Genomic DNA, 16475 nt, shown 5'->3' with positions numbered 1-16475 from the left:
GGCTCAACTGAGGAGTCTTCTTCTTTTCACCTGTCTGCACGAGTCACATTTCATTTGAAATAGATCACAACGTGCAAACGAATCATCAAAGATAATGACAGTGAACTTGGATTCCCACGAGACATCACAGTGGAACATCTGCAATTAGATCGATATGACTTCTCAAATGATATGAGATCAGACTTTTAGATTGATATTGGATTAGACTAGAGGTGATGACTGAGAGAGGAGTGCCACATTGTATCACATTTCACATGACACTCTTTCCCGAATGTGTGCTCCACACCATCATGTGGTCGTGTTGTTTTAGGAAGATTTTCACAACACACTTTAGTGTTCATTTGTCAGACAAACTAAATAGCAAAACAATTGAAATTGTTGTCTACGGCACCAATTTTGGCAATAGTAGAAGTATTCATGAAAATGTTCACTTCAATAGTTAATAATATATGCACAAATCTCTTGAGACACAGGTGATTTGTTAAGACTTCATTTGAGGTATAATGTCTATGCACAACATCTAACTTTTGAAATCAATTGTAACTGCAAGGTGAATAACAAACATACAGTATGTAAACATGAAATGTTGCATGTCAACATCTGTAAAGATCTGATGAACGCATTCATAGCTAGTGCCCTATGTTTTCCCTGACCATGTGACCATGAAAGACTCCGGGCCCTGTACAGTACATAACCATTGAAACAGTTGATGGTGAGCAAATTGGTAGAAGACGTACATTATTTAACACAAACTTAGGAAATATATACATGACATAACTTCATATAAATGTAAACAATTGTTATAATAATATGTAGACACTGGTGCAATTTTGTTTTGAAGCACTTGTGGGTGTTTGGTCTATAGGGTCTTTGACCAACACCCAATTACCTGTGAAATATGGCTAAATTGATCTGAGGATTTAGAACAGGCTAGCACCATTGTAGCAATCAAACAACACATCCTATTGATGCCACTTCATACAAAGCCTGTTCATGACAAAATAAGTTCCATTCAGTTCTGGGTGCTCAATAATCTTCATCAACAAGGTCAGTGTGACAGTGTACATAACTAACATAGATGTTGGGCGACATTTCTCTCTCTCACAAACACACCTGTATTCTATTTGTGTTTGTGAGGTGGAAAATGTATTTAACCAAGGTACTGAATGATGGTAGATAAAATGAATGCTACCCTCATAACAAATCAAAATAAACTGCCAATAAGCTGTGCCTAAACTTTTACTTTTCAAAATATGTCATGATTTTCGGCTTTTGTTTTGGCATTTACCAGTATTTCCAGCATTATCCATTAGGTTTCCTGCAGGTAGAAAATCCTAGGAAGTGTTATTTAATTGACACAAGCTGTCTCCAATCAGTCAGTCAATGTCTGGTTGTGTGTGTGTGTGTTTGGTGGGACGGATCGCGTAGCTCTGCGAATCTTAATCTCACAAAGCCTATTATTAGCCAGCGAATACTATTTGAAGATCAGTGATTATACACCTCACTTTGCTCAAGCTGATCCTCTCCAACGGACTCAGAAGTTGTAGCTAAACATTTGTAAATTAGGGGCAGTTAAAGGAGAGAGTCAATGAAACCAGACATGGAAGTACACTGTAGCACCAACCAGGAATCAAACCTCAGTGAATGAAAAGCATGTAAAAGCACATTTTAACGCGCTGATACATAATATCCGCCTTCTGATATGATATACATGTGTCAAAAGGGAAATGAAAGTCTTATCAGAGTTTTTTCGCCCCTGCCTACTGGAGTCCTTGCTAGCAGGCGGGAGCGACACCGGTAGACAGTGTCCTTCGCTCTCGCCTGCTTAACACCTGCTCTCACCGTTCTTAACAGAACTGCGGGGAAACAGTGCCAGACAGGCAGGTGGCGAAGGACACTGTCTACCGTTGCCCCCACCTCCCTCTAGCACAGCAGAGGACGGGAGGCTAGGGCGACACTGTGTGCTATCTAACTAACTAGCTTGCTAGTTAGCGACACTATGTGCTAGCTAACACACTGTGTCGCTCCCGCCTGCTGTGTACCGGCAAAAACAGTGCCCGACAGGCGTGGGGCAGGACACTGTCTACTAGTCATCCCCGCCTCCCGCTAGCACAGCAGATGGGAGGCTAGGGTGACACTGTATACTAGCTAGCTTAATATTTAGCAACACCTTGTGCTAGCTAGCTCCTTAGGACTAGCTGGCTAAGCTAGCACACAATGTCCTTCGCTCCGGCCTGCTGAACACAGTGCCCTTATTCTGGGGTTTATCGGCGGCTGGCATCCAACATTATTGTGCATTAACGCCACCTACTGTACTGGAGCTCCTCCGCCTTCCGCATGTCCTAACTTAAAAATGGATGAATAGAAGTATAAAGGGGAAAAATTGCACCCTTCTTTTTTTGCACAGTTCAGTGCTGTTTTGAGCAAGGAAAATGGCACCTGCCTCCAATGTAGAATGGACAATCATCCAAATATAATTTTATCAACTTGAAACATCCTGACACAGTGATGAGCAGAACAGAGAGAGGACTGCGATGGCTTGTCGAAGTGAAACACAAACTACTTCATACAGAAGTGTGGTGAGCTTTCAGCACCTGACGGAAGCAGTAGCATCACCCATGTGAGTACTGCACATAAGTATGAATGACAAGCTACGTACAGTGCCCTTGGAAAGTATTCAAACCACTTAACTTTTTCCACATTTTGTTACGCTACAGCCTTGTTCTAAAAATATTAAATAATAATTTTTCCTCATGAATCTATACACAATACCTCAAAATGACAAAGAAAAGTTGAAATTAAAAAGAAAACTGAAATATCACATTTACATAAGTATTCAGACCCTTTAATCAGTCCTTTGTTGAAGCACCTTAGGCAGCGACTACAGCTTTGAGTCTAATTGGGTATGACGCTACAAGATTGGAACACCTGTATTTGGGGAGTTTCTCCCATTCTTCCCTGTAAATCCTCTCAAGCTCTGTCAGGTTAGATGGGGAGCAGCTATTTCCTGGTCTCTCCAGAGATGTTAGATCGGTTTCAAGTCCGGGCTCTGGCTGGGCCACTCAAGGACATTCAGAGACTTGTCCCGAAGCCACTCCTGCTTGTCTTGCCTGTGTGCTTAGGGTCGATGTCCTGTTGGAAGGTGAACCTTCGCCCCAGTCTGAGGTCCTGGGCGCTCTGGAGCAGGTTTTCATCAAGGATCTCTCTGTACTTTGCTCCGTTCATCTTTCTCTCGATCCTGACTAGTCTCCCAGTCCCTGCCGCTGAAAAACATCCTCACAGCATGATGCTGCCACCACTATACTTCACTGTAGGGATGATGCTGGGGTAGATTGCTGAGGATTTTAATTTATTTAATCCATTTTAGAATAAGGCTGTTATGTAACAAAATTAGGAAAAAGTCAAGGGGTCTGAATACTTTCCGAAGGCACTGTACTTAGTCTGAGCCAAAATGGCTACACAGACGGTGAGATGCGTGGCTGGAGGCTACGGACCTGTCCGTGTCTGACTGACTGTCAGACTTCCCTGTCTGCTACCATGATTCTCCCTCCACTGAGATCATTGATGCTCCCACCCTCCCTCAAACGCTTCAAACAACCCCTTCATCCATTCCATTTTAAGGCTTGACAATGGAAATAAGTCAAGACTTTTTTGTGTTATCCCTGTCATGTTTTTAAATGTATGTACTGTGGGTAAATGTTTTTTTTTTTACTGGCAAATAAAATAAATTAATCAATCATTACACAGTATGGTAAATCAACACACAAAAAACATTGTTTGTTTTGCTTATGTTGATATTTTGTTTAACAAAATAATATACCACATTGCAATAAAACATAAGCATTTACATTTTTTTCATATGTTTTTGTATTGGCTTGTATAGAAAAAGATAACTTTATACATAATTGAGAAATTCTGGTCGCTGAGAAATATTACATACTTAACCCACTATTTTTTTAAAAATAAATAAGATGAAATATATATAAAAATTAAAAAAAGAATAATTTCTAAAACTTTTTGACTAAAATAAACATCTCGAGGTTCCTTTCATAAACTTTTCAAACACGGAGCCATCAATGGTCAACAGAACATAAGCACGTGAAATAAATGTATTGTTCACTGATTATATCACGAAACACACAAAAGTCATGATTGTACATTTATGCTGTATTTACAAAGGCCAGTTGTTTCCAAAAGCACTGCAGAAAGTGGTGTAGAAAAAACAGGAAAGAGAGGGACACAAAGCAATCCAGGGCTTGTCTGTCTTGCACCAACGAACCAAGAGTTAGCAGATACTAGTCGTATTTGCTAAGTCTTTTAGTCCTGTAATTCGGATATATTACAATGCAGGAGGGAGGGGCCTCTAGGTTGAGCGCACCATATCCTTTATATAAGGTTCTCTGTTTAAGTATGTGGCCCAATAGACTAAGTTGAAGCTGCTAAACAGGACCGGGAACATAATCCTCGAAATCCTATCGATTTTGCTCACACTGTTGAAAGTCTTCTTTGGGTCTGCCTTGCCACCCACCTTGCCAACTGCCATGTTGGGGTCAGGAGCGCCGCCCTTGGCGATGGTGGACAACCCAGAGTCTTTGGTGATGTTGGGCGCATAGTTGGCCACCGCCACGGCGTACGCGTTGTTCTTCTTCATGGCGGAGGCCTTCTCTTTTTTCTGTGGGAAAGAGCAAAAGTTAGTAGCTAGCAGTCATCAGACGGACCTGTCACTTCCGGCTAGCATGTGTTCCAGACAGTCCTAGATGATGAATGCACCCTGGGGAGGTTCCTAATAATAATTAATGGGATCTGGGATAGGGTAATGCATCAATCTAAATGCAGAGAAGTGGCAGAATGAATGCCAGCCGGGTCTTGGATGTGCTGTCGAGCACCATACTGTCAACATTTTAGCAGGGAATTACTATGTGATAGCCTGGTTGCCATCTCTGTTCAGCTATTACATTCCACTCCTTGCCACTCCTGTCATTTGACAATAAGACTGGCCTTTCTGCAATCGTCAAATATGAACATTCTATCATTAATGAGCTCGAGGAGATCAGAGGATATGACCCTGATTCGATAACCCTCACAGCTGTCATCCAATCACAATGTTTATGCAAATTAGACTGATAGGCAAACGTTCTAACTTAATTCATACATTTGATTGGAAACCTTACATTGGGCATTCTGATGTTATGAATTGGGTTGTAAACATGAACATTGGGCACGGAGAGAACAGACAATTCGCGTTTGTTGCATTATTACCACCAGCCAATGTGATCACATCATACCAGAGAAGCTCTCGCCATTCAAACTTCTCTGCCAGTTCATTGTGAACACTGTAAAGGTTCTTCTTTCCTCTAATATATATATATATATTTGTCACTCGTTCATCCCGCAATTATTTGTCACTCGTTCATCCCGCGATTATTGTGTTTTCAGCCACGGGTAGCTGCTTTATATGTGCTACTGTCAATTATGATTGCATGTCTACTTATATGAACTATATAATTATTAATATACACCTACGGTATGATAGCTAGCAAATTAATTATCTAACTAATGTTAGCCTGCCTAGCTGGAACTTCTGAAGAAGGATTTTTTTTTATTTCTACAATTTCCAAAAGCTAAGCAAACAAAAACGAGATGTGTTTGTGCCGTCATTTTACGAGATGTGTTTATGTGCGTTAGGGATTTGGTTCCGCTGTCGGGATCAAATCAGTGGAAATTTCAAGAGCGCCACCTATAGTTTTTGATAAAACTCAAACTTTCATTAAAACACACATGCAAGGTACTGAATTAAAGCTACACTCGTTGTGAATCTAGCCACCAAGTCAGATTTGTAAAATGCTTTTCGGCGAAAGCATGAGAAGCTATTATCTGATAGCATGCACCCCCAAAGTACTGGAACGTCACCTAAAACAACAGATTTTGCGGTAGCCGGCGCTACCCAAAACGCAGAAATAAAATATAAAACATTCATTACCTTTGACGAGCTTCTTTCTTGGCACTCCTATATATCCCATAAACATCACAATTGGGTATTTTTCCCGATTAAATCCGTCATTGTATAGCCAAAATGTCGTTTTCCTTAGACCGGTCTGATCCAGGAATATTCCATTTTACAAGACGCAACGTCACTTTTTAAAATGACAAAAGTTGCCTATAAACTTTTACAAATCACTTCAAACTACTTTTCTAAACCAACTTTAGGTATTAATAAACGTTAATAATCTATACAATTCATCACGGGGCGATCTGTATTCGATAGCAGCTAGTCTTGAAATCAGCGTCCATGTTTTACATTTTCACAACATCCTGTGGAGAGACTAAAACAGGAAAGGCGAAAACGTCATACAACCAAGGATTAAGTAGGCTGGAAATGCCAGCACTGGCGACATCGTGTGGAAGCTGTAGGCGTTTACAGGGCATCTTCATTTATTTGCAGTCGCCTTAAACAATACATTGACTGGCGGATTAATATATTTTTTGTGTTTTTGGAGAACAGTTTTTCGAGGGATTTTTACTCCTAAACACGTTATGTTATAGCCACAGACACGATTTAACCAGTTTTAGAGACTTCAGAGTGTTTTCTATACACACATACTTATCATTTGCATATACTATATTCCTGGCATGAGTAGCAGGACTTTGAAATGTTGCACGATTTTTAACAAAAAGCTGCGAAAATGCGCATGATCCATAACAGGATTTATGCCGTCATGTGCATTAGTAGCACAATTTCTAACCTTTTTACATTTAGTTTTTACTTACACTTGTATGTTGACTTATCTATATTGACGTTGAGGTTTTAAGTTTCGGCTGACTTTTCTTAGCGGATGTACAATCATTGCGAATTGAATTATGGGGCGTTTCAGGCCCCGAAGAGAACATAATTGTACACTCGCAAACCCAATTAAAAACGAGGGCTGAGGGGTTTACGTTGCGAACTTCCCTTTTTTGGCTAATCGTTTGGACTGACGTCCAAGATGGTGATGGGGATTCCCCCAAGGGCATAAGGCAAGGGTAAGTGGATGAGGGTATGAGTTTGAAATGCAGCTTTAATGTCAGCAAAGATTATAGGGTCCCCTAGGAAACACTGACCAACACTTTGGTTCCTACCCTGTCACAATAACTCCTCCCTGGCATTTTTATTCTTTGTCAAGTCAAATACTGTATTCAAAGTGCCCACTATTATCTTCTAACTATAGAATTCGAATAATCATTATTTTTCCATGATTCCAACAGTTTCAAGTGTTTTGATCTAAATTGCAAGTCAAATCGCAATTGCAACATTTGGTTAAAAATATGGTCTAGGAATTATCTCAAATGAGTGCATAAAATACATAATAAAAATTCATTAAATTCTGATTTTCGGAGGGGGTTAAAGTTGAATGAACAGTATAAAACAATCGGAATGGAGAGAGACGCATTGAAATCACTTAGAATGTATGACCATCCTAGGGTCACGCACTACTCATAAAGCAAATTTAGGACTTTTATTATTCAAAACCATAAAATACAGTCATACCATCAAAAAATGTAAAAATACTGTGATATAATATTTTGGCCAGCACTAGTGTGGAATGATGACAGGTGCCAGTTTTTAGTTTCTAATTGGATGCAACTGAACCAAACGTAGCTTGAATGAATCTTGTAAGATAATATTTTCCGCATCATTATTTCCTCTCTAGCTACTTTTAACAACATGATATTGCATTGACACTGCCTTCTCACAAGGAAATGGCTGCCACAGGCCGTAACTCAAACAGGAAGTACCAGTGTACCAGTGACGTGCTCAATATGGAAGTGGTCCGATGAAGCGGATGCTAAGCTACAGGACTGTTTCACTCGCACAGCCTTGAATTTGTTCCGGGATTCATCCGATAACATTGAGGAGTTTACCACATCAGTCACCGGCTTCATTGATATCTGCATCGACGACATCGTCCCACAATGACCCTAGGTGCATATCTCAACCAGAAGCTATGGATTACAGGCAACATCCGCACTGAGCTAAAGTCTAGAGCTGTCACTTTCAAGGATCGGGACTCTGATCTGGATGCTTATAAGAAATGCCCCTAAGACTGCCGACGAGTCATCAAACAGTCAAAACAGGACTAAAATCAAATCCTACAATGCCGGCTCTGACACCTGTCTGATGTGGCAGGGCTGGCACTCTATCACAGATTACAAAGCGAAATCTATAGCAGTGAGCTGCCCAGAGCCTACCAGATGAGCTAAATTTCTTCTATGCTCGCTTCGAGGCAAGCAACACTGAACCATGCATGATGTTCCGGACAACTGTATGATCTCGCTCTTCGTAGCCGATGTAAGACCATTAAACAGGTTAACATTCACAAGGCTGTGGGACCAGATGGATTACCAGGAAGCGTACTCTGAGTATACTTTCAACCTCTCCCTCACCCAGTCTGTAATACCTACATGTTTGAAGCAAACCACAATAGTCCCTGTTCCCAAGAATGCCAAGGTAACCTGTCTAAAGGACGATCGCCCCGTAGCACTCGTATATACAGTATGTAGCCATGAAATTCTTTGAAAGACTGGTTATGGCTCACATCAACACCATCATCCCAGACACGCTGGACCCATTCCAATTCGCATACCACCCCAGCAGATCCACAGATGATGCAATCTTTATTGCACTCCACAATGCCCTCTCCCACCTGGAAAAGAGGAGCACCTACATGAGAATGCTTTTCATTGACTATAGCTTAGCATTCAACACCATAGTGCTCATCACTAAGCTCAGGACACGGACTGAACACCTCCCTCTGCAACTGGATCCTAGACTTCCTGACGGGCCGCCCTCAGGTGGTGAGGGTAGGGAACAATACATCCACCATTCTGACCCACAACACAGGGGCCCTCAGGAGTGTGTGCTTAGTCCCCTACTGTACTCCCTGTTCACCCACGACTAGGTGTTTGCGAATGACTCCAGCACCATCATTAGGTTTGCTGATGACACGATGGTGGTTGGCCTGATCACAGACGACAATGAGACGGCCTATAGGGAGGTGGTCAGTGACCTGGCAGTGTGGTGCCAAGACAAAGGAGCTGATTGTGGATGACAGGAAACAGAGGGCCGAGCACGCCCTCATCCCCATCGACAGGGCTGTAGTGGAGCGGGTGGAGAGCTTCAAGTTCCTCTGTGTCCACATCACTAAGGAATTATCATGGTCCACACATACCAACAGCACCCCACAAATAACACAAAAACAAAACACCCACTATACAACACATTCCCTAATGTGATCAACATATATTTTCCAAATTTTGTCAAACAATTCTGTTTTTTGTTTACATTTATAATATACAAAATCCAACAGTATGCAGCTAGTTAGTTCAGTCCTCCAGTTTGTTATTGAGGGTGAATATGATGGCTATACATTATTTTTTACAGCAAAACATTATCGGATATTGATCACCAATATTTACATTTCCCAACAGACATAATCGTGGAAATGGATGGATATAAATTCCTAGACACAATGAAATGATAGCGCATACATCATCCCAAAATCGTGGCAGTTTATCACAGGACCACAGCATACAGAATGTAAAGGGTTCCTTTGTGCCTTATTTCATCTCTAACAGAGATGTGACATTTCTTGGTGCATTATATGCATTCTGGCAGGAGTCTAGTAAATCCTATGAATAATCTTAAATTACATGAGTTCATGTCTTAGGTTGTAGAGGCAGGTATGAACATTTTAACATATGTGACCAATGGTTCTCCTCAATTTCATCCTTTCGATCTGTTTCCCATTTTTTTCCCCCTTATAGGTTCTGAACCATCAGGTAGAGTTTCAATCAACCCTTGATATAACTTGGCAATCAACTTCTCTGGCATATTGCAGCTTCTTTCAGTGTTTGTCTTAGGTTCAATCCAGATTATGTTGAAGCGCTTGAACAAGATTTCTGAGTTGTAAGAATTTAAAGAAACGGTCCGTGGATAATCCAAATCGAGATCCGTCATAATACACATGCTCAAAATGAACGACGCCACTTTGGAACCACCACTTAAAGGTGTTGTCACATCTGGAGTTAAGGTTATTCCAAATAGGGTTGCCTGGCGATATAGGTGCTTTCCACCTCATGAATTTGTGTACATCTTCCCCAAAAATGAATGGGATTGAGAATCATTGGATTGTCTGTTTTTGTCTTCAATGCCATGGACCCGAAGTAGTGAGTATACAAAAATATAAAGGCAACATGCATCAATTTAAAAGATTTTACTGAGTTACTGTCATGGATTCCCCCGGTACTGCTGCTCATTCCGTGCACCAGCTCCGGAGGGCCAAGTCAGCTGGTTCCCATTCCCCCTGATTAGTAATTGTATATACTGTATGTTCCCTCTGTTCACCATTGTTTGGTCGGTTATTGATCCCATGTCCTTTGGTCTGTGAGTACCTGTGATTTGTTATTTCGGCTTTTGTGCTGGGTGTATTGTGCACTTGTTATTACGGGTCTCGTCAGTGTATGGTTGTGCATTTGTTATTATGGGTCTCACCCCATGTAGTGTATTGCGGGTCTCGTCCCGTGTATTTAATAGAGGTTTGACCTTGCTCTTTTGTTTGGGTTTACAACCCTGTGTTTTTGTATACGTGTCTGTTTTGGGCTTTGTCCCTGTGCATTTTCATGGCATGTTGTATATTTTGGGGGGAGTATTAAACCCCCCTATTACGAATTCCTGCGCCTGTCTCCAATAATTTATACAACGTGACAGTTACAGTTAATTTAAGGGAATCAGTCAGTTGAAATGAATTCATTAGGCCATAATCTATGGAATTCACATGACTGGGAATAGATATATGCATCTGTTGGTCACCTTAAAAAAGGGTAGGGGAGTGAGTATCTGGTGTGACCACCATTTGACTCATGCAGAGCGACACATCTCCTCATCATAGAGTTGATCAGGCTGTTGATTGTGGCCTGTGGAATGCTGTCCCACTCTTCAATGGCTGTGCGAACTTGCTGGAACACACTGTCGTACACTTTGATCCAGAGTATCCCAAACATGCTCAATGGGTGACATGTCTGGTGAGTATGCAGGTGTAGCCAGCACCAACTCTCTCTCTCTCACCACCTCTCTCTTCCCCCTACACCCAGGCTCTGTTATCTCAGGTCGTAAATTCCTGAGGAGACTCTCTTCCCCCCGGCCATGTGGTATAGAGAGAGTTCACAGTAGAACAAAGGAACTTCTTCTACCTCACAGAACTTGAGAACTGAACAATATCCATGTTTTGGAGAATGTGGAAACGGTCGGTGGAGAATCCAGCTACGACCGGTTCATTTTGTTTTATGATTGTGACCTCAGGAAAGACAATACAGCCACATTACCATAACTCTGTTTATACAGGGGCCTCCATTCTGAGGCATGTATCTAATTATTGTATCAAATGAATGAGTAAAGATGAAACTATATGTGAAATTGTGTAATGTTATTTTAAACTGTTTAATGAAAGAGAATCCAATTCCCTTTAAAGTTGAACTAAATCATTGGCCTGCCCCATGACCACAGACATTGATCTGGCGTTGAGGGACAGCCCCTTTCTACTGTTACGAATATAACCCCCACCTGGAGGAATTCCCTTTAGACCAAGCGTACCTCGATTACCGAGAGGGCTAAGGTTTGAATAGAGTCCAAGCGCACCTCGATTACCGAGAGGGCTAAGGTTTGAATAGAGACCAAGCGCACCTCGATTACCGAGAGGGTTAAGGTTTGAGTAGAGACCATGCGTTACCTCGATTACCGAGAGGGCTAAGGTTTGAATAGAGACCAAGCGCACCTCGATTACCGAGAGGGTTAAGGTTTGAGTAGAGACCATGCGTACCTTCAGTATAAGCTAAGGATGTAATGGTTGTTAAACTCTGAGACTATTGATACCGACAGAATAAGAGCAAATCTTCGATACTAATTACTAGTCTGCAGCTAGAATTTATGTCGACTGAATGCGAAGACCAACAACAGCCGAAACATCTACTCTATAAGAACATTTCTGAATGTTACTCCATTCTAACCAAAGACTCATTCATATATCCTTATGCTCATTCATATATCCTTATGTACATATTCTTTATCCCTTTACACTGTGTATAAGACAGTAGTTTTAGAATTGTTAGTTAGATTACTTGTTGGTTATCACTGCATTGTCGGAACTAGAAGCACAAGCATTTCGCTACACTCGCATTAACATCTGCTAACCATGTGTATGTGACAAATAAGATTTGATTTGATTTGATTTTGACTCCAGGTATGCGGAGAGAATCTCGGATGAACTTTCCAACAGAAAAGGATGATTCCAACAGAGATCACGACGACACACTGAGCGTAAATATATATATATATTGATTGCAATTATTCCCGAATGAGTGAGCGTTCATGTGCAAAGGATGAGCATTTCAAGTATTATAATTATCAACTGTGTAGTGTCTTTTGCGCCCTTCTCAGTCCTTTTGTCTACCAAGCCGCCATACCGGTTTAGCCCACTAGGGCACATCCCCTATAATTTCCTTGTAACCATACCTACTGTTTGTTTGTTTGTTATGCATTTCTGTGATATTTAGTTAGTTAGGAAATAAATGATTAAGACAATTGATGTATGGATGATTCATAGCAAACACTGGGTTCGTGCAGATAACCAACAATTTGGAATAAGACTAACGTGAGGTAAAGAATAATTAATTAATTAGAAGACTAATTGATCAAATGTTAAAATACCTGAAAAGTTATATTAGGAAAATTATAAATTTGTAATCTGAAGATTTTCCTTGGTGCCCCAACTTCCTAGTTAATTACATTTACATGATTAGTTTAATCACATAATAATAATTACAGAAAATTGATTTGATAATATAACAGTCTTCACTTTAATAATGCCAAAGACATGACACAGGTCATGGAAGAACTGGGACATTTTCAGCTTCCAGGAATTGTGTACAGATCCTTGCGAAATGGGGCTGTGCATTATCACGCTGAAACATGAGGTGATGGCGGCGGATCTCGTCACGGTATCTCTGTGCATTCAAATCGTTATCGCTAAAATGCAATTGTGTTCATTGTCCGTAGCTTATGGCTGCCCATAGCTTAACTCACCATTCATCCGTGAAGAGCACACTTCTCCAGCATGCCAGTGACCATCACAGGTGAGCATTTGCCCACTGAAGTTGGTTACGATGCTGAACTGCTGTCAGGTCAAGACCCGGGTGAGGACGACGAGCACGCAGATAAGCTTCCCTGAGACAGTTTCCGACAGTTTGTTCAGACATTTTGGCAAACCCACAGTTTCATCAGCTGTCAGGGTGGCTAGTCTCAGACGATCCCGCAGGTGAAGAAACCGGATGTGGAGTTCCTGGGCTGGCGTGGTTAAACGGGCTCTGCCGTTGTGAGGCCGGTTGGACATACTGCCAAATTCTCTAAGACAACGGCTTATGGTAGAGAAATAAATATTCAATTCTCTGGCAAAAGCTCTGGTGGACATTCCTGCAGTCAGCATGCCAATTGCACACTCCCTCAACTTTAGACATCTGTGGCATTGTGTTGTGTGATGAACTGCACATTTTAGAGTGGCCTTTTATTGTCCCCCAGCACAAGTTGCACCTTTGCAATGATCATGCTGTTTAATCAGCTTCTTGATATGCCACACCTGTCAGGTGGATGGATTATCTTGGCAAAGGAGAAATACTCACTAACAGGGATGTGCATATGTTTTAGGGCTGTCCCCAATAACAACAAAAATCTTGGTTGAAATGTTTAAACTTATTTTTCCATATATAGACAGACATACCCTATGTGTTTGAATAAAACCAACTACATATGCACTGAGCTTGTTTGATGCTTGAAGCACACTGTTTGATTAAATAATTAAGACACAAATGACTCAAGAAAGAGCCTGATGTCGCAGCTGGCCTTGACCAGTAGACCCATGAGGCGGCGCACAATTGACCCAGCGTCGTCCGGGTTAGGGGAGGGTTTGGCCGGCCGGGATGTTCTTGTTCCATCGCGCTCTAGCAACTCCTGTGGTGGGACAGGCACATGCACACTTACACTGTCGACAGGTGTACAGTGTTTCCTCCGACACGTTGTTGCGGTTGGCTTCCGGGTTAAGCGAGCATTGTGTCAAGAAGCAATGTGGCTTGGCGTGGTCGTGTTTTCTGAGGACGTACGGCTCTTGACCTTCCCCTCTCCTGAGTCCGAACGGGAGTTGCAGTGATGGTACATGACTGTAACTACCAATTGGATATCACGACAATTGGGGAGAACAAAGGGTAAAAATAAAAAAAAGAAAGAGCCCAATGGTCACACTGTGTTAACAAAAATGACAGCAAGTGCCTGTGTGGCATGTTGTCTCGATCTCCACCCTACTGCAGCGAAAAGGCCCCAAGTGTTTTATTGCGCTGTCTGCGCTGAAGCTGCAACATAATTTCATCCATTTAGTTTCTTACTTGTTTCTGACTGAAAAGTTCTGTTACCAAAATCCCTGATTTGTTTCGGAAAAACATTCCCTATTCCCTCAACCCTTGCTCTCTCTACGTGAAACATGTAAGCATCGTATGCATGTGACCAATAGGGCCTGACCTATAGAATATCATAATCACATCAATAAATTGGTTATGACAAACTAGCCTATGTTTTGAAATATAGGACACGGTATGGTGCTCTTGGGCCTACAGCTCAATGGTGGTTATACAAGGAAACTATACAAAGCCTACTAATGATAACGACATTACTTATTGTTATAATGATGATCATAAGAATAATTGTATTAATAACAAAATAAGGAGATCAAGAAAAAGGAGGGTATAGGGGTGAGAGTTGTGTGCATATGTATAAGAAACAGGTGCTGTTAGATTACAATATAATTTTTTCTGCCTGTTTGTAACAGTGTAAACAACACTAAATGCATTATAAATGATTCCAGTCTGTTCTAATGGAAAACAATTCTAAAGCCTTTATTACAGCGTAGCAAAGATTAAAAACAGCCAAATCTGTGAAATAGCTTTATCTGACATTTTTCAGTTGCTTGAGGGTTGGTGCTCACGGAATCAGCAGGCTATTAAACAAACACTCAAACAGGCAACATAAGCAAGATCTGTCTTATTTCTGTAGATATATATGGAAGGTTTATAAATCCAGGCACATTTAACAGTTAGGCTATTGTTTACAGACCTAATTAAATTGGGGTTTGCTCTCTCCTCAATTTTCTTAGACAGGCTAAGCCCTATTCGCATGGGACTAGAATTACTAGAGAACGTTGGTTATGTATTTATTACCCCAGACATCCGTTATTCCAGAGGACGATTCAGACGGGATTAGTTATTTTACAAACAGCAATTCTTCATTTTTTTCCCAAGGAATTGACAGTTATGACGGAAGCCTGGAAGTTATTTTCTCGCCTTGAAAATATTTGAACAAGTCCAGGCAATAGCAGGGCTACATTGATAACTTGAACTTGGTTCCCAAGTTTCTAAACCATACCGATCCATCTTTGGTATAGTGTTGCCATAACATTTGAATTGAGAAATAATCATTAGGATATTTTAGCAATCCGTAGTATACGTCCCAAATGCCTCCCAACCTTCAGATATGAGCTAAACAGTGCATTTGCATTTGAGATGCGTTTTTTTTTAACCTTTATTTAACTAGGCAAGTCAGTTAAGAACAAATTCTTATTTACAATGGCGGCCTAGGAACAGTGGGTTAACTGCCTGTTCAGGGGCAGAACGACAGAATGACTAGTACCTTGTCAGCTCAGGGGTTTGAACTTGCAACCTTCCGGTTACTAGTCCAACACTCTAACCACTAGGCTACCCTGCCGCAAGTGTATGCTGTTTGCAATGTATTAACATCAAGGGGTTACATTAAATAGGCGCAAACATTACTGATGCATTTGGCAATATTCAATTCACACCCACAAAATATATGAACAAAAACATTCACTTCGTTCAATTTATCGAATCAGTTATTGTTTTCTTGCTCAAACCATGAGCATCACCTGTCAAACTCCAATATTTCTCTCAAAACATAGGGATGTCGATTCGCATGGTACTAGTATTATCAGAGGACCTTGGAGTTCACCCCAAAAACTGTAGGTTATTCTGGCTGGAATTGGTACTCTCCTGCCATGTACAAATTACCGACATGGCAGATTCGGACGTGACTAAAATGACAGATGTGGTGTTTTGCGCTTGTGCACATAATTGCATTACCTGACCACCCCCAGTAAATCGAATCCCGCCCGAATAGGGGTTAAAGCAAGGGCTGTTCCCTCGTCTCTACTGCAGTTGCCTCTGCCACATTGTTGCCTCAATCCCAATATACTGGTTAATTGTGCTATTATGCACATAGCAACATAGGGACAGGCGCCAATTCTGCGGCGCGCTGAAGAATATGTTTCAGAACCGCGGACAGCGACCGTATCCAACGCGGGATAAAGCGTATTTGTTATAAAATAATA

At 41.3% G+C, this 16475-nt stretch overlaps 1 protein-coding gene across 1 annotated transcript in view; it reads right to left on the bottom strand.

Annotated features, from left to right (window-relative positions):
- Window positions 1-3840: 3840 nt before the first annotated feature.
- The window catches only part of LOC115129528 (gamma-aminobutyric acid receptor subunit alpha-2-like), a 55146-nt gene continuing 42511 nt past the window's right edge, over window positions 3841-16475 (bottom strand). The window contains exon 9 of the mRNA XM_029659960.2: window positions 3841-4672. Within this exon, the coding sequence (XP_029515820.1) occupies window positions 4364-4672 (309 nt within the window). The 3' untranslated portion in view covers window positions 3841-4363. The remainder of the gene's footprint in view (window positions 4673-16475) is intronic.

This window comes from Oncorhynchus nerka, linkage group LG5 (genome assembly GCF_034236695.1).
Source record: "Oncorhynchus nerka isolate Pitt River linkage group LG5, Oner_Uvic_2.0, whole genome shotgun sequence".
NCBI classification, from domain to species: domain Eukaryota; kingdom Metazoa; phylum Chordata; class Actinopteri; order Salmoniformes; family Salmonidae; genus Oncorhynchus; species Oncorhynchus nerka.
The sequence above is the reverse complement of the archived record's forward strand: the minus strand, read 5'-3'. Positions and strand labels throughout refer to the sequence as shown.